The 24,259-nt window shown below is 40.3% G+C and overlaps 1 protein-coding gene across 11 annotated transcripts in view; it reads left to right on the forward strand.

The window, feature by feature from the left end:
• FHOD3 (formin homology 2 domain containing 3) overlaps positions 1-24,259 on the forward strand; it is a 657,808-nt gene that overhangs the window by 450,895 nt on the left and 182,654 nt on the right. For all 11 annotated transcript variants that reach the window (XM_050937644.1, XM_050937645.1, XM_050937647.1 and 8 more), the window contains exons 7-10: positions 2,535-2,646; positions 10,942-11,036; positions 14,390-14,533; positions 17,503-17,741. In XM_050937644.1, the coding sequence (XP_050793601.1) occupies positions 2,535-2,646; positions 10,942-11,036; positions 14,390-14,533; positions 17,503-17,741 (590 nt within the window). The remainder of the gene's footprint in view (positions 1-2,534; positions 2,647-10,941; positions 11,037-14,389; positions 14,534-17,502; positions 17,742-24,259) is intronic.

Here is a 24,259-nt window from a genome sequence, read left to right on the forward strand (position 1 = left end):
GTTATTTACGCCTCCCATCCAAGTACATGTATCATCACTCAGCTCTGAAGACAGCACCACGCCAGCAGCAGCACAGAAGTAAGGGCAGCAATGTGAAAAGTGATATTGACAAATATCACTTTTCACAGCAGACTTAGTTCCCGATTGCCACCCTTACTTCTACACTGCTGCCACTCCGGGGCTGACAGTCACAGTCCCACTGCCTCCAGGTGAGAAATGGGAAGTGGGGTGAGGAGAGCCTGAGCCTGGGCTGCCTCCAGGTGAGGGAATAAGGGTAGGGGGGGAAGGAGAGCCAGAACTTGTGCCTCCCTTGACACATTCCCATGTCTGCCTTGGAGGCCTGCCCCATAGTTTGCGAACTGCTGTTTAGAGTGTCCTGTCTCTGCACGGATACATGTTAAATTATAAAGCAGGCAAAAATTATCATATTGGTAGGGGCACCACATTGCTCTAACTATTTAATGACATGTTCCTCAAGGCCTTGGTTAGCTTTCAACAGATAAAACGAATAAAAGTTACAAATACCCATTCTTACAGAGCTTTGCTCGATCCTAGTATGTTGGAGTGTGGCTACTCTGCCATGTCCTGCTACCAATTTCTCCCTTCTTCAGTACCCCTTAATAACTCACAGTCCACAGACAATAAATGGGACCCCAGTAGGGGAATGTTTTAATTGAGTCCTTATATACTGGCCCAAACCCCAGTTAATTCACTCTTTCCTTTTAGGCAGGGAATCACCAGTCCTTCTTCCCAGAGGTAAGTCCTAAGAGTCTCCCAAAAGGCTCTCAGGCTTTCCTTGGCTGGAGCTCAGTCTTCCGGTTCAGACTTTCAGGTCCAAACCTATCTGTCAGTCTGGGTCTCTAGCAAGAGCCTCCTGTTCACTGCTGCTCCTCTCTGTCACAGTGCCCTTGGTCTCAAGGTATACCCTGCAGGAGCTTTTCACATTCTCTATGCGGACCCACTTCTATTACCGTTTATAAGCAAGGATCTTCGAAATCTCTTTAGCTGTGGAAAAATGCGGAATTTACATTTTTATAGAGAACGTTTAGTTTTTACATGTTGTGAGAAAATAAAAACATAAGTAGTATTACCCTATCTATCCGAGCCTCCATTGTCTGGCTCTCTGTATTAACCGAAGCAGAGCTGAAAACTCGAGCCCCGGGCAGTGGGGCTCAGGCTGTCAGCCCCAGGTGGCTCAGCTCGGGCTGTCAACCCTAGGCAGCAGGGCTCCCCATTGTGGCTAGGGGAACTAAAGTTCAGTGTTTCATTTTAATCGCAGGAAAACATGGATTTTTATGGGGTATTTTTAATCAGAAAATTTTGTTTTCTTTATCATGGAAAACTAGGATCCCTGTTTATAAGTCAGCCACTAGGATCTCTCCCAGGTCTGGCTCTTTCTGTAATCAGCGTTAGCTAGCTTCAGTCTTCAAGGGGTGAGCCACGCTGTTACAATCACCCATTTCTCCAGCTTTAAATCCATGGCTTTGGAGGACTGAGAATAGAATAGTTTTAACCCATGACACCCATTCCAATACAATTCCTCTCCACTGACCATGCACAATCCTGTCCGTTTAAAAGTTCTCCTTCTTTTAGTGTTTTTTATATGTGAGACTCTGCATTATTTGGTGAAATTTACCCTGCAGGGGAGAAGGCTTTGTCAGAAGTCAGGTCTGTGGGTGTTTATATGAGAGCGTGTAACTGCTCCCACTGTGTGTTTTGGAAATTATCTCATAGACAAACCCTCCTGTCTGTTACTGAGAAATCTATGGATGAAAGTACTGAAGTCAACGGGAATTGCCAGTGATTTCAGCTGGATCAGAATTTCATCATAGAAAGCAAAGTTGGGCATTTTCTGGACTCAGAGAATAAATGATGGGAGGCCTCGCTCATTGATGGAGTTTTTGTTTTCTTGTTAGCAGGTTACAAACTCAATGCTCCCCTCCTCTGGAGTACAAAAGGGCCATTTTATGATAGAGTTTTCTGGGACAGCTAAGTATAAACACTCTTCTCCCAGGTTCCATGCTAAATGAATTTCAATCTGTTTAATGCTATTAAAATAGAAATATTATAAGAAATGAAAAAGAAAGCAGGGAAAAATCATATCCTATTGTGTGACAGGTAGGAAGAGCTTGAAATCTGACCATGTTAATCACTCACAAGTAATGAACAATAAATACTGTGTTATGAGATGAGATTCTCAGATCATTAGATTCAGTGTCTATCATGCTTTGACCAGGGACTATCTAGGGAGTGTAAGGAATGTATTGTCATATTTGTTATGCACTTTGGAGCCTCAGTTTTGGAGTTAAGACTGAGCTGCAATTAATGGGGAGAGTGCTGTCCTATCAGTGAACTGCTAGGCCAACTGGCTGTGCAGAACTTTTATTTATGTGGCTCAAATAACTTCATTCTCTCATATTGTTGCCATTGCTGCCTCGAGCCAAAATGCAGCGCTTACATCTGGTACAGTGGCATGCAGCACATCTGGAAATACTGTGAGCTGCTGAATGACAAGTTACTTTCTTTTCTTTCAGTTCCGTCTGGTGGTAAAAACAGCACTGAAACTGCAGCTGGTGTTTGTGGAGTATACAGAATCCAATGCACCACTTTTAATCCAGGCAGTATCCACAGTAGATGAGAAGAGAGGTGAGTAGCTGATAATATAAAGTGAAATCTAGGCTTCACTGAGAGTTTTGCCATTGGTTTCAGTGAGACCAAGATTTCAGCTGTGGTGCGTGGTTTATCTGTTCATCCTAGAGGAATCTTCCTCAGTGATTATTTGTCCCACAGTCATTTTACAAAACTGCTGCTTGATTTTTTTTAAACATGTTTAAAGTATTAATGTAACACGGAGTCACTGTGAGAAGTACTTTCTTCTCTAAATAATTCCATAGGTTTCATTAGGGCTGCTGGTGGGGTCAGAGACCATTTAACATGAATAAGCGTATCAGAATCTGTAACATAGTGAAAATATACAGTAAAGACATTGATGAAACCTGTCGTCAGTGTTTCCAGCAAGTAGAAATTACTTTGTTTTCCTACTAAGATTCTAAGACTGTGTGGAACTTCTCCATAATGAGTCTATCTAACGTCCTATATCTATCTCTATGGCCCTCATTACTGGGATATCTAGGAGCCTCACAATTTTTAGTGTAATAATTTTCACAACATCCCCATGAGGTAGGGAAAAGCTGTTATCCCCATTTTGCAGATGAGAGACTGAATGACTTACCCCGGTCACACAAGAAGTCTGTGGCAAAGCAAGGAATTGAACTCTGGTCTCCCAAGTTGTGAGTGAGTGAGTGCCCTAACCACAGGATCATGGTTTCTCTTCCTGCTTAAAAGTGGCCATCTAACATGCAGAAAAAACACGTCATCAGTGTTGTCCTTTTGTCATCCAAAAAACCTAAACAAACTTAGTGCCAGTATGAACGGTACAGAGACAATGTTCTGTTTGTTGCATTGCAGTAATATCCTCCAGCAGACATTATGCTGAGACCTGTCATTCTTTACATCCAGAAAAAAAACTTGAATTAAAAAATGTGCACACAATAAAAAAAGAACAAAAATGTTATGGTGGGGTTTTTTTTGGGTGGTTCTTCCCACAAAAATATTGCAGAACTCCAAAGACGTGCTCTTTTGATTTGAACTGTTCCTTTGACTCCAGGAAGGTTTGTGAGGCTGCAGACCCATTGTTGTGGTCTCACACACATGGAGATTAAAACAAAGTTCTCATCCTTGGAATTTTTGCCTTGCTGCTGAACTTCTTCAAATGACTCGTTATGGTTAAATTAAAAAAAAAAGATTGGTGGGAACAGAAGCAGGGTACAGTATGTTAGGGAGAGAAGAGAAAGTTACCAGTTTTCACTTTTAACTATCAGAATGAGTGTGTTGAAAAGATTAAAAAAGAGCCATAAATCCTCTGTGGCTGAGTGGAAGGCAAGGGGATACTTTAAAAATGTGGACTGTTCAGGTTGGTTTTCTGTTTTGAATTAAAACCCATAAACCTTAGAATGCTATACAGCAGAAATGTACTTATAGTGCTCATGTAATAGTGAGTTCTATGATTTATTTTTACAGCCAATTGTAGTATTTCCTCAGCCCTCTGAACTCACTTATATTCTCAATATGCTCAAATCACCAGCTGTTCCCATGCTCTCAAACACCACTAAACAATGTGGGGTGGGGGGCATGCTACCATGTGCCATCCCCTTTTATATCCTCAGGCCTACATTTCACTCCCCCCAAAAAGTAATGAAACAATTTGAAAATCAACATAAAATTTTGAAAAAGGATATTTATGGTTAGATGATTGTTGAAAGCAAAGTGGGAGATTATTGGAATTCTCATACCAGTGGGAAGGCATATTGCATCATGGTTTCCCAAATAACTTGTTATCCTTACATATCTACTATGCTTTAAAAAAAATGCCCCTTTCAATTATATTAGAAATCCCTCAAAAGTAAAACAAGAAACTACAAGAGAGGTGTGTGTTATTGTCCTGTCTATTTAGGGTTTGGGGGTTTTTTTAAGATCATCAGAGGAACAGTATTTATTTTGCAGTTGTGATGATGCTGCCTTTTTAATTACAATTGGTAATTGCTGCCTTTTAACAGTGGCAGACTTGCTTTAAAAGATTTGTTTATTAGATAGAAAAAAAGAGGAAGAATATGTTACATGCCTTGTTTTGGAAATTTTATCATAAATCTTGGAGCTAGCTAATTAAGTTCAATGCTGCTTTGAAAAAAGCCCTGTTTTTCATTCACATGCAAGGCGATGAGATATGACATAATTCTTTAACATGTGTACCACACATGATTAACCAAAAAAAAACAAACCCCAACTTTAATAATTCAACCCTGTTTCCAAGTGATCCCATCTGTGATTTCTCTGCTAGAATACATCCATGTGCAAACTGAAGTACAAAGCTCCTTAGAAGTTGCTGGCTTAATAATGGATAAAAGCAGATCATAGGTGAGGAACTATACAGTCCCTAGAACATACAGAGCACCCTCTTGCTTACTCTCCCTAATTTAATTTTTTTCTGCTGTCTGTTCTTAGCTACAAGAGAACTCTCTCCAGTTCAAAGTGTTGTATCCTGGGGGGCTGGAAAGTGGTATAGGAATTCTACAGTGCCTCCAGCTGCTACTTTATCAGAAGTATCTTTTTTTTTAATACAGAGGTTAAAGTGTTGTGTCTGAACTGAGCACGGTATCATCCTGTTTGTGTTTATTGTTTCTGCAACTTTGGCTGCTTTTATCTGACTTGTAAGCAGCTTGTTATATCAGAATAGTTCGTTTCCCGGCCTTATAAAAACAAAGTTAGATATTCAGGCGATTAATACCGATGTTCCTAAAATTGAATGAAAGAATGTACATGCACATAATAAGCTTAATAAAAAACAAGTATAAAAGGTGCAGAGGCGTCTCCAAATGTAAAGGTTGTCACCTGTTAGTGCTTATGACTACTAGAGATACGCAGATGAACCTCTGCTAGTGGATGAATTCTCACACAGCAGTACCAATTGCACCTTACTCCTCACCTATAGTATTAGTCTTCTCCTGGGCTTTCCATGAACAGAAAACTATTTGTGTTTACTTGCATGTCTGCCCTGTGATGTGGAGACTATATTGGAACTTGGCTGACCTGACCAAACTCATCATCTTTTTTTATTAGATTTGAACAAAATTCATATGGCACTCAGTTTTAAGGGAAGGCCAAAAATAGTCAGAGATTCAGGAAGTAACTAGATACACTATTTGGATATACTGTATTTAAAGTGTCCTGAATCATCTAGTACCTAATAGTTGTCACTGTGCTTTATACCATCCATGGACACTCTGAACTTAGTGGCAGCAATGTGAATGAAGCTCAAATGATCCTTTCCCAAAAACACTGCACTTCAGCTAAAGAAGAACTTCCAATAGCTGTCAGCAATAGGAAGCCTATGACATACAGGAGAGCAGTTCTGTTTCCATCCAGTAGGAAGACACTTGTACACATACAGAGAAAGAAACCTCTACAAGTTCATTACAGTAAGCCTGATTTTTCTCTCATATCAGTTTTACTACTGATATCGCAGGGAAGTCATAATCTTATGCTTATAATAGTGCCTACCTCTTGTAGAACTCTCTTCATCAGCAGATCTCAAAGCACTTTTCAGAGGAGTCAGTCTCATCATCTCCTTTCTACAGATGGACAATTTGGGGCACAGAGAGGTGAAGTGACTTGCCCAAGGTCATTCCATAGACCAGTGACAGAGCTGGGAATAGAACCAGGTCTCATGAGCCCCAGTACAGTAGGCGACACTGCTTCCCTTTATGTCACAGTCTGCCATCAGAAAAAATGTTGCCACAAATTCAGCATTATACCTTCCTTACATGATTGTGCAGGAGGAGGTGCCAAGTTGTACGGAGACTACATTTGTTTACCACATAGCATTGAGAATTAACAAATGTAGGTAAATAACAGTATAAAAAGAAAAGAAAAAAACAGCTGAACATTAAATGGATTTAGTTTTTCAGTAGAGATAGGCCTGACCTGAAAGGTTTAGATCTCACTCCAGATTTGAACTTCTCCAAAGTTCAAAGAGATCTGACCATTACTGTCACCAGTACCTGATTAAATGCGTCCCAGAATACTCAAGGAGCTAATAGAGAAGGTATCTGAGCCTCTAGCTATTATCTTTGGAAAGTCATGGGAGACCGGAGAGATTCCAGAAGACTGAAAAAGGGCAAATATAGTGCCCATCTATAAAAAGGGAAATAAAAACAACCCAGGAAACTACAGACCAGTTAGTTTAACTTCTGTGCCAGGGAAGATAATGGAGCAAGTAATTAAGGAAATCATCTGCAAACACTTGAAAGGTGGTAAGGTGATAGAGAATAGCCAGCATGGATTTGTAAAGAACAAATCGTGTCAAACCAATCTGATAGCTTTCTTTGATAGGATAACAAGTCTTGTGGATAGGGGAGAAGCAGTGGATGTGGTATACCTAAACTTTAGTAAGGCATTTGATATGGTCTCGCATGATATTCTTATCAATAAACTAGGCAAATACAAATTAGATGGGGCTACTGTAAGGTGAGTGCATAAGAGGCTGGATAACCGTACTCAGAGTAGTTATTAATGGTTCCCAGTCCTGCTGGAAAGGTATAATGAGTGGGGTTCCGCAGGGGGTCTGTTTGGGACCAGCTCTGTTCAATATCTTCGTCAACGACTTAGATATTGGCATAGAAAGTACACTTATTACGTTTGCAGATTATACCAAACTGGGAGGGATTGCAACTGCTTTGGAGGATTGGGTCATAATTCAAAATGATCTGGACAAATTGGAGAAATGGTCTGAGGTAAACCGGGTGAAGTTTAACAAAGACAAATGCAAAGTGTTCCACTTAGGAAGGAAAAATCAGTTTCACACATACAAAATGGGGAGAGACTGTCTAGGAAGGAGTACGGCAGAAAAGGATCTAGGGTGTATAGTGGACCACAAGCTAAATATGAGTCAACAGTGTGATGCTGTTGCAAAAAAAGCAAACGTGATTCTGAGTTGCTTTAACAGGTGTGTTGTGAGCAAGATACGAGACGTCATTCTTCCGCTCTGCTCTGCACTGATTAGGCCTCAGCTGGAGTATTGTGTCCAGTTCTGGGCACCGCATTTCAAGAAAGATGTGGAGAAATTGGAGAGGGTTCAGAGAAGAGCAACAAGAATGACTAAAGGTCTTGAGAACATGACCTATGAAGGAAGGCTGAAAGAATTGGGTTTTAGTTTGGAAAAGAGAAGACTGAGAGGGGATATGATAGTAGTTTTCAGGTATCTAAAAGTGTGTCATAAGGAGGAGGGAGAAAACTTGTTCACCGTAGCCTTTAAGGATAGAACAAGATGTAATGAGCTTAAACTGCAGTAAGGGAGGTTTAGGTTGGACATTAGGAAAAAGTTCCTAACTGTCAGGGTGGTTAAACATTGGAATAAACTGCCTAGGGAGGTTGTGGAATCTCCATCTCTGGAGATACAGGTCTGTTGCAACTTATGCACATTTAACATACACAATTTCAACTTTACATGTATGGCCGGAGTCAGGGGGGCGTGGCCTCAAGTGGGGGGGGGCATGGCCTCAAGAATTAAAGGTCCTGGGGCACCAACTGTGGCTGGGAGTCCCAGGGCCTTTACATCACCCAGAGGGCTCTCAGCTGGAGAGGTGGCTGGTAGCCCCTGTGGCGAACTAAAGGGCCCAAGGCTCCAGCCACCATGGAGCTCTGGGCCGCTTAAATGCCAGCCCCAGCCCGGCTGCCAAAGCTGCGGGTGGAATTTAAAGGGCTCCTCCAGGCTCCCCACCGCATCGGGAAGCCTGGCGGAGCCCTTTAAATCCCGGCTGCAACTCCAGCCCTTTAAATGCTGGCCCGGCCGCCGGAGCTGCGGGTGAGATTTAAAGGGCTTGAGGACATAATTTTGACTATACGCGGCTTTACGTGATAACCGCTGAACGGAACCCTGGCGTAAGATAAGACTTGCCTGTATTTAAGAGTAGGTTAGATAAATGTCTATCAGGGATGGTCTAGACAGTATTTGGTCCTGCCATGAGGGCAGGGGACTGAACTCGATGACCTGTCGGGGTCCCTTCCAGCCCTAGAATCTATAAATCTATACAGTTAGTGGCAAGGCATGGCTTTTGGATCTGGATACAAATTTCCCTAACATTTGGGAGTGTTCAGATCTGTGGTTTTGGTTTGAACTCATCTGTAGTCTGAGATGTTTGAAAGCTTTCCACAAAATGAATATTTCTCTTCAAGGGGAAGAGTAAAGGAAAATGAAGAAGCAGCATACAGTTTATTTTTCAAGGGTCAGAGATAAGTGTCATTGTCTTGCTGCAGCCTCTTGTGAATTTAGAGGACAAATATACACACTTTAGTAACAAGATGAGAGAAGATAGTCAACCTCACAAGTAACAGCCTATTACCTTCTGAAAAGCAAGTACTGCTGGAGTGGCTTGCTGATAACAGTACCTGACTGACAGATTAAAATTAAACACCCTGAAAGCAGCGTAGAAATGGCTAGCTAAGTTTGTGCTTTTATGGGTAACTGTGGATGTGATCTTTACACAGAAACAGGCAAGAGAATTTCAAATGATAGAATACCAAGGTATTGCATTTAAAAAGTACAATGGAATTGTTCTAATCAAAGTAAGGACTGTCTGGCTATAGAATAAAAGGCATTTTCCCCCCAGAAGATCTTTCACTGAATCATAAATCAAGGATTAAGTAATTAATTTGTCATGTTATTGAGAGTTCACTTCCTTACAAATAGCACTGTTATAGGTCAGAATAATATAATTTCCCCTTTTTGTTTCTCTCTCGTTTTCTTCCTTTTTTTTTTTCATTAGAAACCACAGGAAGACATTTTTGTAGTGAGGATATCATTCCTCCCAATCATATATCTTATTAGAGCAGCGTGAATTTGTTCCACATGTCTTTTGAACATGTGTTCCTTGCACAAAAATGTCTGGTTATGTAGAGAGGCAAATGAAGAGAAGGCTAGTGAAACTGGAAAAGCTCATTACAGAATAGTGTTTTAATTAACGCATAAGAAAAAATATTGAGCAGTGAGAATGTATCTCCAGCCCTTTTGCACCTTTGCCTATGATGCTGAAGCTGCCAAAAGCTTTCCATTTTGTGTTGTTTGCAGTGAAGATTGGAGAATATTGGTATCAATAAAAGTAAAGGAACTGAACATGGGAACATTCTGCTGTCAAAATGTTCATCAGTAAGGAACTTTGCACACTCTAAACTGCCATCACTTTGTGAATGGTGTTCTCAGTTAAGTCAATGGGAGATATGCGTGTGTGGGGCAGGATATAAATTTGAATGCTGTGTGAATGAGAGATTGCTCACAGTGTTATGATGATAACTCATGTGGTGTATATGACAACCACAAAAGGATTATTTGTTAGGCTACAGTATCCTATCTTTGGGTTCACTTGATCATCCAATGACAGGTTCTGATGAAGAATCTCTCCAGTTTCATTATATGAGTGTATTGTCACTCCATATCCTGTGGGTAGAATTATGGAGGTGGATTTCTGTGAAGATTGGTCTGAACCATTTCTGTGCAGTTTGGAGAATGCCTTCCAGCTTTGCTGATCATGTAGTTGAGTTAGTCTCTCCAAGTAAATAGTTCATAGCTTTCTGATTTCTCTCCTGACCCTCACATTTATTTCAAACACAACTGTCTGAACTTGGGTCCTTCATTATCTGGTTCAGTTTCCTTGATAGATCAGTTTCTGCTCTTTCTTGAGTATATGTATCCACCTCAGGTTTAGCCAAATTATTGTGATGGTTTTACTGAGTATCTCAGACATTAGACTTTAGCTTGAGTCTACCAGCCATTTTCCTAAAGACCTATACAATTACTTTATTTGGAGCAATAGGTTATTAAGTCACCTTGCTTTTCACTGATTTTGTACTTATATGATCCAAACAAATAAAGGGTTTTACTGTGTAAAACTGAGAGAGCCACCTTTGAAGGGGGGGGGGTGAATGTAGGGAGGGGTTATTAAATTAAATCAGGTAATAATCAGGACAGAAGATATATCACTCTTGCATTGATGCTTTTTATCTGGGAAGCATACACTGGGATTCAATGCAGTCCTCTTTATTTCAGTCATCAGTACTTGTCTTGATATAGGTACCTATCCTAATATGTAATATCATAGAACTGGAAAAAACCTTGAGAGGTCATCTAGTCCAGTCCTCTGCACTCATGGCAGGACTAACTATTATCATTGGATATATAGGAGTAAATATTGGTGCATCAAAGAACTATACAAACTAATTGATTAGCAATTTATCTAACCATTTGCTATTATGAATCTGTGGTGCAAATTGTCTGAACCTGTTCATTTTTCTAGGTTACATGATGAGCTACTGTTTCTGTTTTACTCTTAGGAGGCAAGCCATGGTCCAACATTATGGAGATCCTAGAGGAAAAAGATGGGGTTGACACTGAACTGCTGGTTTATGCAATGACCTTAGTTAACAAGGTTTGTTTTAATACATTAATATCGTTAGCACTATTAGTACTCATTTATTTTCAGTTACATAATGCTCAAAGATGTTGTGGGCATTTGGCAGATATATAGCAAAACCAGTCTTGTCCCAAGAATTCACAGTGCAAGCCACTCAAAGCCAAACTGGATTAACCTTATCTAGAGAACACTAGTTGTTGTTTTAATACTGTGCCTTTGGCCATCACTCTACTCTGTTTTTGTAAACATAACATTAACAACAGCAGATGACATGGTGAGCGGCACTAAATATATCTTTGTATAAGTAAAATAAATATTCAAATGCTATTTAATCTCAACACGTAACAGCTGTAAAATTCAGAGTTGAGTCTTCTCTTTCCATCTTCTCTTTTCCATCCCTTAGAATACTACCAGATCTCCAGGTTAGTGAGGAAAATGAGACTTTATGGTAGCTAAAAGAGAAGTTAAGTCACTTTTCAAATTAATTGGCTGAAGTGGTGGGAAGGCTGAGCAGTTGGGTAGAGGGGGAGGTATGAGAGCATATTCACATGAGGTAAATATTGTGGTGCTTTGGGACTGTGTGAAGTTTAAGCAGCTAGAAAGAGGCGTCTAGGTGTTTGAGAGTCTGTGGTGGGTGGAGTAGGGGGCAGGGATTTTGGGGGGCACAGGAGACAGATAGGGACAGTAGTGTGAGCACTAGATGGGCATGGCAGTTTCTGGATCAGTAAACTCTGGAGCAGCTTTCTGAAGGTTAGTTCACATCATTGTGCCAACCTATCAGTATGAATAAAACCAGCTCTTGTTATTTATCATTTGTGTAACGGCATCAACCAAGATCAGGACTCCATTTTGCTAGGTGTTATGCCATCACATAGGGAGATGCAGTTGCTGTCTCCAAAGATCTCAAAATTTAATTAGAAACAAGACTCATCAAATGAGTGTAACAAACCATAGGGACAGAGTGAACAAGCATAATGGTAATAAGACCCCATAGTTACAAAGGCTAGCTTTGTACACAGTTTGATGGTTCCAGAACATTTGATTTTTTTCTCTATGCATCAAGTGTAATGAATTTAACAGGTCTAAATGCTAATGAAAGGATTTCTGTTTGAAAAGGAAAAGATGCCATATGTTTTTCTTTCTTGTTTATAGCTCTCAAAGGTTTTTATTACAAGTAGCTGTTCCATTGTAAAATCAAATGCTATCTAAAATATGCTTGTACACTCACAAAAGAAAACCAAAAGGCCATAAAAATGAGAAGCTAGTTAGAAATAAGTTCTTAACCTCTAAAGTAATCATCATATGAGTCAGATTTTAAAAACTGACCTTTTAAAGAAGACAGAAAACCAGAATGTGTTTAGGAACCAATATATCATTGTGCTTTATGGTTTTGTTTAACAGGTCAGAGTGTTACTAACATTCTGACCTGTTAAATTCATTATATTCATTCAAGTATCTTCAATTCGTCAATTCTGGTCATAAATCACAATATGAATTTATTCCTACTGCATAGTACTTTCTCAAGCTCTTGTTCATGGCTACCGTAAATGCTTTTTGGTAATGTAGCTTCTCTTCTAATGCTTCAAATTGCCCTTGGAAACAGCCTGATATGGCCAGATCCCCCAGTAACATCACTGTTGTCATGATGTTTCATTTAAAACCAACTCCTGGTCCTGTTGAAATCAGTGACAAAACTCCCATTGACTTCATTAGAAGAAGAAACCTTCTGAAAGGCATTTCTCGATTCACATATGTATGCAACTCCCACTAAAGCAGGAAAACATGTCCCCTGGAGTCTTTTTTCATACCCATTTCATGCTGTGGTGTATTTCATACTGGGTTCCCTCTTTCTGGGGATAATGCCTCTTAATCTTGTCTGGGAATTGTCAGCCCTAGTGTTTGCTTTATTACTTCATCCCATATTGACTTATTTTCATCCCACAGTTGATTTCTTTAGGTCTGAGCCCATCATTCCTCCTCGTAACTTTTTTTTTTAGGAGTGGTGTGTAGACCTAGCCTAAGAGACCAGTTCTGCCACACTTACGCACATTGGGTGACACCATGCTCTAAAGTGGCTTGCATAGTACTTATAATAAGGTGCTACTCAACATGAGTGGCAGAATTAGGCTTTTAAGCTTATTTGGTCCGGATTCTCACTTGCTCTGCACCTTGTATAGTAATTAACAACAACATAAACTGAGTGCAAAATGCTACCACATCAAAATAGCAGTACATTACACCCACTTTGCAATGGTGTAAATGACTGCCAGAAGTACAGGGCAAAAGAGAATCAGCCCATTTCTGTTTAAACAAATCTCTCTCCAATAGTTCATCTTCTCCCCGACTTCATTCTGCTGTTGAGCCATAATAATGGATTCATCACATACCTGTCATTTTCAATACTAGGATGGGAGGGCATATTGGTATACAAACTGTACTATGACTTCACTGCACAGTAGCATTGTATGGCTAATAGTAGTATTGTGAATTCACCAGCAAAAAAAGGTCTAGACTGTGATAAGAAAAGCTCTGTATTAAACCCAGAAACAAATAGAAATGGGAGTTCTAAAAGTTATTGTGGTGTAAATTATTTCTATATAAATATTATTTATTTTCAAGTTTATGAAAGTACCTCTCTACTTTTAATGGTAAATGTTTGTCCCACAATTAGAAATGCTTTATATATGCTGGAACTCTTAATAAGCCCCTTTAGACAAGGTAGCAAGCATCCCTTCAGTAAGATTTTAAAGAATGAAAAGGAAGGAAGGAACTGATATTTCTGCTGTCTAGATCAACTTGTACATTAAAAATACTACTATTACTTAAAGACTTGAAGACAGTAGGCACATGGCTTGGGATGATTGTTGCCGGCTGAGAATCAATCAGCTGTGTGGATCACCCTTCTCCTTAAGGCTGAAGAGACAGGAATCTATAGGAAACCAGCTTGCCTTGCTCAGATAAACCTTTTTTTAATTTTTTCTCTCTATCTGCTTTCATTCCTGTGCTTAATACCTTAATATTTGCTGCTTTTTAGTTCTGCAGTTAAGCAGAACCAGGGAAGGATCTGTGTGTGTGTACGTATATAAACATATATTTATTTATTTATTGACCCACATTTTCAGTAGTTTTTCAGGAATCAGTAACATCGATTTGTTTTGCTCATTATCTTTTTTTTACATATTTTCACTGAGTTTTTTGTTAGGCTCTGCTCCACTTGATGTTTTATTTTTCTAGCTGTGTCTCACTAGCCCTACTCTTTGTTTCTTGTTTAACCAGAATCACGTACACTGCCACTTACAAATTCTTGTAAAACTTTTTTAATTCTCTTCAAAACAAATCATTGTCAATGTTGTACCGTTGATTCTCAGACGCTGTCGGGATTGCCAGATCAGGACTCTTTCTATGACGTGGTGGACTGTCTGGAAGAGCTAGGCATCGAAGCTATTTCACAGAGACACTTGAACAAGAAAGGAACAGACTTGGACTTAGTTGAACAATTTAACATTTATGAGGTAACATAACATGCCCTGTTTTATGCATCTTACAGCTTGTGCAAACTTCAAAGCTGGGGGAGGGGGTGGAGAGAATGTAACCTAGGTGAAACTTGGTTATCTATTTTATTTTAAAAGAAAAACATCTGGTTGCTGGAAGTGTTACACACATTCGTATATGTGACCTACTCCGGTACATGACTACGTGCAGTACAAATGCATTTCATACTAGATATAGGTTATACGTCAAGGTGAAACAGCACATTTACTAGCCTCTTTAGAGGCAGTTCTGCCTGCAATTAAAACTCTTTCTCAAACTGCTACTTACACATCAGACTCCCTAAGTCAGTAAAAGTTCTTTCCATATGCAAAAGCATTCAGAGCACAAAAAAATGTCCAGCCTGCATCAGCTTCACACACACAGCTCTCTCCACAATTGATTGCCCAGTGAGTCCTTGTTTACGAGTTTATACTGGATCAATTCCTACCCGACTTGCAGTGATTGGGTAATGACTGACTCCACATTCACCACCCGTGAAATATTTATGTGCAAAGATAGGATATTTGGTTTCTTAACGATTAGACACTTTTCAGACTTTGCTTTTTTTAGGCTGAAAGTAATATAAAGTGCATGTGAATTTATGTCATGGTGCAGTGAAATGAAATTACTACCTCTAATACTAAGTCCAGCTGCAGAGACATTGGACCTGCTTCTCTTCTTTCTTATGCCAGCTTTACCCCATGGTAACTCCATCGATTTTAGTGGAGTTACTCCTGATTGATACTAGTCTTAGATGATTCAGGCAAAACGTAGGTATAGAGACCGTAATGCTCCGCTGAATGTATTCACACCAACTGAAAACTTGCGTGGCTTATTGGAGAATAAGGTCCAGAAACATCCTCTTTGGTTTTTGAAATCCATCATGATACCGGTTGACAAGAGTGGGTTTTCTCAACTTTTCTGGGTGGTAAAAACAGATAAAGATATTAAGCTGGCATGCAAATTTGTTGATTTCTTTCTTGGTTGAGAAGAAATTTGTAGCCCAGTGGGTTATTATATGTTCTGCTTTGCCTTATATTCAGCAGTAATGCAAGAAACCTACAGGCCTGTATCCTGTAAGACATTAGCTTCAGCAAGTTAGGATAAGCCTTGAGGCGTATGAACTTTAAACAGATAAACTTTGCACAGATAAACGGCCCAGCGGAAAACACCAAGTATTTGGGGAGCTGAAAATAGAGTTTAAGGGGAAGTTCTAACCACAGGTATATAATTCAACCACAGAAGTGTCTAGACAACAAACTGACATATATAACAGATAGGTAAATAAATCTAAGGCTAGCCTGCTTGCTTATATATCTTTTCTTATAAGTTTCTTATTTTCCTATGAGTTTGATTCTTTGTTTTATTATAATAGGCTTATAGGTCTATATTAGAGTATATTTTGGCTGTAACACAAAGAACTTGCAGGTCACATCCTGTGTGTTGAGCTAAGGCAGAGTTCTCATACGTATGTTTGGGACCCTTTCACCGAGATAGATGGTGATGAGCTAAAGCATAAGATCCATATATGGCTGCAACCTTTAACATGGAGGATGCGTTAAAGCAGGTTGGCATAGAGGCTTTCCCAAGTTCATAGCCTTTTAAACTTAACAGGCACACCAGACTTTGGAACTAGGAAAGAACCAAAATAACCAGGTAGGGCCTAACCACAAAAGGGGCATGGTAACTAATGGATGTATATGATAATAAGTTGAGATCATTGATATGCTAATCTATAGGGAAAAGACACTCCAACATTAGTAAGGTGAGGAAATAGAAATAAGGAAAAGGGGGAAAATCCCCTACTGATTATGCATCAAATATAGGGGCATCAGCATAACATATTGTAAAAATGACATCCCAGCCTAGGGGCAGTAGGAGGAGGAGGTGTAGTCCTTGGGAGGTGCCAGAATGATGGTCACTGGTGATGATGGGGAAGGTGATGAGGAAGATGATGGCTAACGTTTCAGGTTGTTTTACAGGAGATGGTGTGAGTATATGGATGTTCAGATGTACATTCTGTAGTTTCTCAGTCTTACTAAGTTGGGGTGTTTGTGACTGTGCTAAATGTATTATTAAACTATATCTGTAAATATACAAGAGTTCCTATAGGGTGAGTGTTGCAACTGCGCACATTGAATAACACTGGGCCTGATCTTGGGGCAAGAACCTGGCAACCCTCAAAGTGATAACTGAGGATTCTTAAGTAATCAATATAATTTAATACATAATTTAAAGATCAGGCAACAGATTGTAGCAACATTAGTGAGGCTCCAAAGTAGTGTGCTATGTATAATATCTCCATGGCCCTCGTGTAACTACTTTCTAGAAAGTAGAAAATCTAGTGGCCAGACTGAGTTTCAAGAGATGTGGATTTTATTTATGGATCTGTCCCAGACTTCCTGTGGAACTTTGGTAAATCACTTAACCGCTCTGTGGCTCAGTTTCGCCATCTATAAAATTAGGATTGTACATTATTACCTCCAGTGGTAGGGTGGGAATTCACAAGACTCAAGGTAAAATCCTGTCCCTTTTGAAGTTGGTAAGAATTTTGCCATTGAGTTAAATAGGGCCAGGTTTTCTCCCATGGATTTTCAAAGGCATAAGGGAATGAGGTGCCCAAGTTCCACTGTAATATGATGGGAGCTAGACATCTAACTCCCTTAGATTTTGAAAATCCCAGCCTAAATGTTTACAAAGCTCTCAAAGATCTGCAGATGAGGGGGTCTATGCAATCCCAGTGTATGAATAGCAGCAAGACGAGTATGTAGCAGCTAAACAGGAGAAGCTGTTGTAATGGTGAGTATAGTAAGAGTCAGTTAAGTTATGCTGGGAGCAATGACTTCATGGTTGGGAATGATGTGCAGCTACATATTCATTGTTAAAACAAGTGAAAACGTAGGAAATCTAGAGATAACATGTAAAAAGTCTCCTCTTTCGTTCCTTTCAGATGACACTGAGACATGAGGATGGAGATGAGACTGCTGATCCCCCACCCAATGGGCGCAAAGACAGAAGAAGGGCCAGTCTTGGCTCCAATGAACGAAGGGGGTTAGAGCGCAGGAGAAGCCGCAGACATTCAGCCCAGAGCATCAAAAGCACTTTATCAGCTCCTGCAAGTCCCTGCAGTCAGTCAAGCCCAAGCTTCATGTTAGGCCATGGGCAGTGTATTGAAGATCTTAGTGAGAAGTAAGTGCTTGAGACAAGAAACATTCCTTTATTCCCATTATTGTACCTTTCCACTGTATTCATTGCATGTTATTGACTCTAATCATGGCAAACTGTTCAGTTATTTCATTTTCCCCCTTCTTTCTTTCTTTCTTTCTTTCTTTCTTTCTTTCTTTCTTTCTTTCACTGAGCAAAAAAGCAAAACACTACTAGAGGCTTAAAGGAAGAAAAATATGATTACTTGGTTCTTCTATATTCACCTACCTTTAAGATGCATATGTTACCTATGAATACCTGCCTGTCAGTACTATATTTCATTGGTCTTCAGAAGAAACAAACCTTCCAAGTAATCTGTAAAATAAACAAATACATTCCTGAGTTTGTATTACCATTTGTCTCATAGGAATGGACGTGAACAGTGTGAGATAAAACATTCATAGAGTGAGATCTTAACAACATTTATTGATAGAATTTTCATCCACTGTAATATATGGACAGAATTTCCATCTGATATATCCATATAGTAGAAGATTCAAATTCTACAGGGAGGTCCTGGTGAAATCATAAACATCATGATTTATTATACTTGTGCAAAGTTATTGGTTGTGTGTTTGGAATGAATTCATGTGAGGCATTTTCTTTTTACAATCAGTGTTCCAAAATGTATGTTCATATTTTCTTTCAAGGCTGAGCTGTTGTTTGAATAGATGTGATGTGATATTTAAGAATTAACAAATGAGTTGCAAAAGGACCAACTGAGGAGGAATCAGAGGCCCACAAATAAGGCTAGCCAGTCAATCTAGCTGGTTATTACTGCTTGAGAAGTGCTCTGGACTGAGATATTTTTGACATTATAAGACAAAAATGAAAGATGATAGATGTTTGAATTTTCTTTATTGCCAGTGCCATTTCAGTTCATCTGGACAGAGTTTTGTCAGAGAAAAGTGGGAGCTGCTGATTGTCAGCACCTCTGAAAACCAGGCACGAAGTTTCTTGAGCTGGGAAACCAGAAACTGAAGCACATTAAACAAATGAAGACTTAATGTTTGTGAAGTTCTTTGAGCATTTCTGATGGAAGATATATACAATCCTGGAGCCTCAAAATTCTGCCAGTCATGTAGGAAACATTCTACCTTGCAAACTAAATTTCACTGAATAACAATGTATTCCTGTTAAAAAGACCCTTCCTTCAGAATACGTGAAATTTTAAGGCTCCAGGACTATTAAGTATCAGTGGTATGTCATATACTGCATAGTGGCTTCTCAATATATTGAGGGTAAGTCTACACTACCGTGCTACATCGGCACAGCTGCACCAATGCAGCTCCTCTGCTGTGGCACATCTGGTGAAGATATCCTATGCTGACAGGAGAGCGCTTTCATGTTGGCATAATTATTCCACCTCTGTGAGAGGTGGCAGACATAGTATGATACTTTGTAAGTTGATGTACGTTGCACAAGGGAGATATTGTTTTCACACCCCTGAGCAATGTACATAAGCAGTAGTTTAGACCAGCTCTCTGTCCAATGCATTTGTCATCATTCCGTGTTTTCATTTGACGTCTCATTCATGCTTGTTTTTGGCTGGGTCTATAGTGAATTCGAGCCTGAGGGCCTCGTGGTCTTACAGGCTGATGACAAAGATAACAGTGCATTTGAAGCTGAACGTCAAACATCTTCAATGTGAGTGTTGCTGCAGCTGCTCTGCATGGAACACCTCTTGCATAGTTCTGGGCTTTTTCATTACCTCTTGGTGTCTAGAACACATGCAGGGGGTGTGATTGACTCCTTAGAGTGATGCATTTAGGTGGAAGAAATGTATTTTATTTCAATGCTTTGATTCTGGATTGATTACTCTGTTGTAATCAAAGACATGGAAGCACTCTGAGTTATCCTTCCTGAGGTACACTACACTTGGTCAGTTTTACGATTTTTTTGTTATTAGCATTCGCCCTATTGTTTTCTTTGTTTCATAGCTGGGAACTGGAGAATGCATACAGATGGGAAAAAACAGTCTATCCTAAATCACACCATCCTAGTCCCCAACACGCAACCCTCTAACGCGCTCTATGTTTAAATCTGTGTTCATCTTCTTTTGGACCTGATATTATGCTAGTCACTTTCTTTGTCATCTATATTTTAACCATGTTGGGAAAGATCTTGGCCCCAGCTCTGGATATATTGACAGTGGGCAGGAGCAAAGAACTACACTTCATTCTCCCACTCAGTTCTTGCCATACCAGAGATTAGGCCTTTTGTTTCTTCACTCCTGGAAAATCCCTCAAAGCTGACTCTGAAATTCCAGCCATTCAGCCTCTTGAGAGGATATCCTGCTTTGCTGACTATTCATCTGTATGGTTATGTTTCTTTCTGGACATGCAGAGAAGTACCCTATATAATTGAGTGTCACATTTGATTAAGGGTTTTTTAAAAGCTAACTTTGATATAGTGTATAAGTCTTAGAATGCCTTGAAGTACTTAGAAGCATAGCTAACCACTCTGATTCATTATTTGCATTGGCTGCATCCTGTTTCCCAAGCTACAAGCATTAAAGCATCAAAATAATATTTAGGCACCACAAATCTGTTAGTCTCTGACTTAATTATTTTTTAAAAACTTGTGAAAGCAACATAACAGCGTTAGGGCGAGAGTAAAGGCATATGGTTTATCAGTTTGATCAAGGCAGAATATTTGCCTATTGGGACCAGAAGTTTGGGTATTAATGAAAATGAGCCTGACCCTCAGAACTCTGGACCATGTTTTTGCCACACCCGGCTACTACTTAGGAGTACCATTTTCCCATTCCATTTCAGGATCTCTATGCAGAGAAGACATTTTGGACTATTATTTCAAATAGTCATTTTGTGGGCTAGTCATTGTGCCTGGGAAGTAGGAATATTGTTTTCTAAAGGGCATATCTTGGCCTCAGAACTAAACAACACAAAATTATGCTCAGAAATGTGATAGAGACCTCCCTTTTTTTTTTAAATAGAAATATGGTTCCTATGGAATCTTAGTAAGTTTTTTATTCATGTTGTATCTGAGTTTAGTCACAGAGTTGGTGGAAACATGGGGAAAAAAATTGCAAAAATGTCTTCAAAATATTGTTGTTGTTTTTTCCTAAAAATATTGCGATTTCAATACATATTGTTCCAATTCTGAAAAATTTCAGCAAGCGTCAAGCTCTCATCCACTCCTCATGGGGGCATGTTTGGTGTGTGTCTACAGCCCCACCTCCACTGCCCATACGAAAAAGTATTGGAGCCTTGTCTTAACTAAGGGCATGTTACATCTACAACAGTATATCAAAAGCCAACTGAGTCCTCTACCCATAGTGAAATTGTCAGCATGTGACCTCTGCAGGCATAACATTTCCAGCCGCCACAGCCTGGTGATTCGGCCTATAGAAATTACAGGAGGAAAAGGCCCAATTGTTCACCTGGGATCAGATGTAGTGCCTATTTAAGTCAACGGAAAGACTCCCCTTCAGTGAGCATTGGATTTGACCCCTGGTATATCCCCGAGCAAATGCAGAATTGTTATTTACAGTGTATTTTGCAGGGCTCTATCCAAGGTCACCCAGAGAATTCATGGGGCCTGGTACAAAGCAATTTCAGGGGCCCCTTCCATAAAAAAAGTTGCAATACTATAGAACAGGGATCAGCAACCTTTCAGAAACGGTGTGCCGAGTCTTCGTTTATTCACTCTAATTTAAGGTTTTGTGTGCCAGTAATACATTTTAACGTTTTTAGAAGGTCTCTTTCTGTAAGTCTATAATATATAACTAAACTATTGTATATAAAGTAAATAAGGTTTTTTTAAATATTTAAGAAGCTTCATTTAAAATTAAGTTAAAATGCAGAGCCCGCTGGACTGGTGGCCAGGACCTGGGCAGTGTGAGTGCCACTGAAAATGAGCTTGAGTGCCACCTTCGGCACGCGTGCCATAGGTTGCCTACTCCTGCTATAGAATACTATATTCTCATAGGGTCCCCTGCGAGGCCCAGGACAAATTGTAGACTATAATTTGGCATTTGAGAAGTGAAAGGGATGGTAGCCCTAAGGGAAAAGATAACAGCTTGGCTCTTTGTGTTAAATAGCTGTCTGCAAGCCTCAAACTGCTGAATGAGCTTTAGGGTAGGGAAGGCTGTGCCTCCCAAACAGCCTGCCCCTGCCCCCATTTGACCCCCACCCACTTCCTGCCCCACAACTGCCCCCCTCAGAATCCCCAACCCATCCTGCTCCTTGTCCCCTGAACATCCCCCTAGGTCCCTCCCAACTACCACCCCACTGCCATGAACCCTCCCTGCTCCCTATCTCCTGACCCCTATCCACCCCCCCGAGTCCTGACAGACCCCCAGAACGCCCACAATCCAACCATCCCCTGACATCCCCCCCAACCTCTGCCCCCTCCCTGTCCCCTGACTGCCTCTTATCCAGCCCCCGCCCTGGCCCTGGTCCCGGCCCCCTTACCATGCTGGTTTCCCCTGCCTCTCCCCTCTCCCGGAGCCTCAGCATGCCGCGTCCAGGAGCAGCCCTGGACAGTGCTGCTGCAGCGTGGCTCCAGCGGGACCTGAGCTCGCAGCCCCACCCCCTTATTACGTGGATCTGAGCAGGAGGAGCTCAAGCCCTGTCCGAGCCACACCACTTTAGCTCTGTCCAGAGCAGCGTCTGGACGCAGCGCGCTGAGGCGTCGTGGGATGGGGCGAGCCTCTGACATTCTCGTGGGGACCCCTGCAGGGCCTCGGGCAAATTGCCTCACTTGCCCCCCCGCCCCTGGGCGGCCCTGGCTGTATCTATTTTAGTTATAAAATATCCCCAGGTATGAGGCTTCAATCGCTTTCCTTGGAGACGCTTCCAAATTCGCTTCACCATTAGGAAAACTTCACTGGTATTCAGCCTAATTTTTTTCCCTTACATTTACTTCCTTGCTTCTGCTGATAGTTACACGGTACATATGTCACATGATTCTGATGTTGGCTTTACACTGGAATAACTTCATTGACTTCAGTGGAGCCACTTGGGAGATCAGAATCAGTCCCACATAGTATATTGTGTTTTTTTTTTTAGACTATATTCTTCTTGGTTATTTATGGACTCCATTCCCCAAATCGCTGCAGGCTCCAGGTTCCTCAGAGTACTCCTTTGCAGAGTGTTCCTCTTCCCTTTCTTTCTGCCCCATTCAGATGGTTTGGCACATATTTTGCTTTTGTTTACCACATCAAACAAGTTGTTCAGAGTCATCTGTTTTGTGTCAGCAGGTAAGATTTACCGCAATGGCAAGGAAATAAGTCTTCCAAAAAGAGAAATTTATGGTGGCAGTAAAGCAGAAAAGACAAGAGTATCCAAATTCTGTTTTCATTTGCAATGCTGTAAATTGAGCGAAGCTGCCTGAGGCCAATGCAGTTACTCTGATTTACACCAGTGTAATTGAGGGCAGACTTTGGTTTTAAGATGAGAAAAGATGAGACTATATGTTTAAGGGCAAGCAAGTGGAGAACTTGTAGGTCTTTTTCATCATGTTGGCAACCATTTTCCAAAGTAAATGTACCACTGTTTTATATGTGGTTCAAAACAAATAAGGGACAAAATCTGTTCTGTTAGTGTGGTTTAATTGAGAGCTAAAGCCATCTTTTATATACCCATTACAAATACTTAACTAAAATTATACTGTGTGTGTGAGGGGGCACTTTTACAGACATGCATTTGCTGCAGGCATCTTTCTGTTACCTAGACTCTTGACATTTACTTTAGGCCTTACACTCACAATTTTGCCTCTACTAAACCCCTTTCTATTTCCATTATGCAGTGAGCTCAATAAAGTTTGGAAACCCTTTAATCCTATTAAAATATGACATTTAGAATGATTCAAGGGTGGAACCTTGTGAACTTTTTCTTTCCTACTCAGAATTTACTAGTCTAAATCTATGGGCCTATCATAGCATTTTATTTTTAAAATAATAGACTTCTTACCAAAGAATTTTTTGTGTGACGCTAGCTTTTTTCCCAGCCATGCCAATAGGGAGTCAAAGAAGACAATAAAGAGTAGCAAGATCTTGCATGATAGTTGAGTTTTCATTTTACACTCTTAAGAATCTTGTGTGCAGTGGTCACATGAGCATTAATAGACAAGTCAAGTGGCTGTGTTTCAGTTTATGTTTTCATACTGAAGAGCTGAAGGCATATAGTTTGATGTGCAGCTGCGTGGTAATGATTCTTCTTGAAGTAAAATGACATAAGATTATATATGGAGGTGGACGGGATGTTCTTTTCATTTTATTTCATTAGCCACTGGTGTGGACAAAAAGGGTGAAGAAATGAAGTTGTAAGAATAGTGGTCCTCAGAAAAGAGTGTTGCATGGAATGGCAACTGCTCATAATATCAAGCCCTTGTTAGTGTCTGACAACAGTACCTTTAGCAGTAGAAATAGTTCTGTTAGGGCCCTGCTATTTTAGCCTGGTAACGGATTCCGTTTGTTATGTCCCTCATGCATTCAGCAGGCGGTAACAGGAGCAGATGAAATGAAGGATGAAGCAGTG

This window comes from Gopherus flavomarginatus, chromosome 2 (genome assembly GCF_025201925.1).
Source record: "Gopherus flavomarginatus isolate rGopFla2 chromosome 2, rGopFla2.mat.asm, whole genome shotgun sequence".
NCBI classification, from domain to species: domain Eukaryota; kingdom Metazoa; phylum Chordata; order Testudines; family Testudinidae; genus Gopherus; species Gopherus flavomarginatus.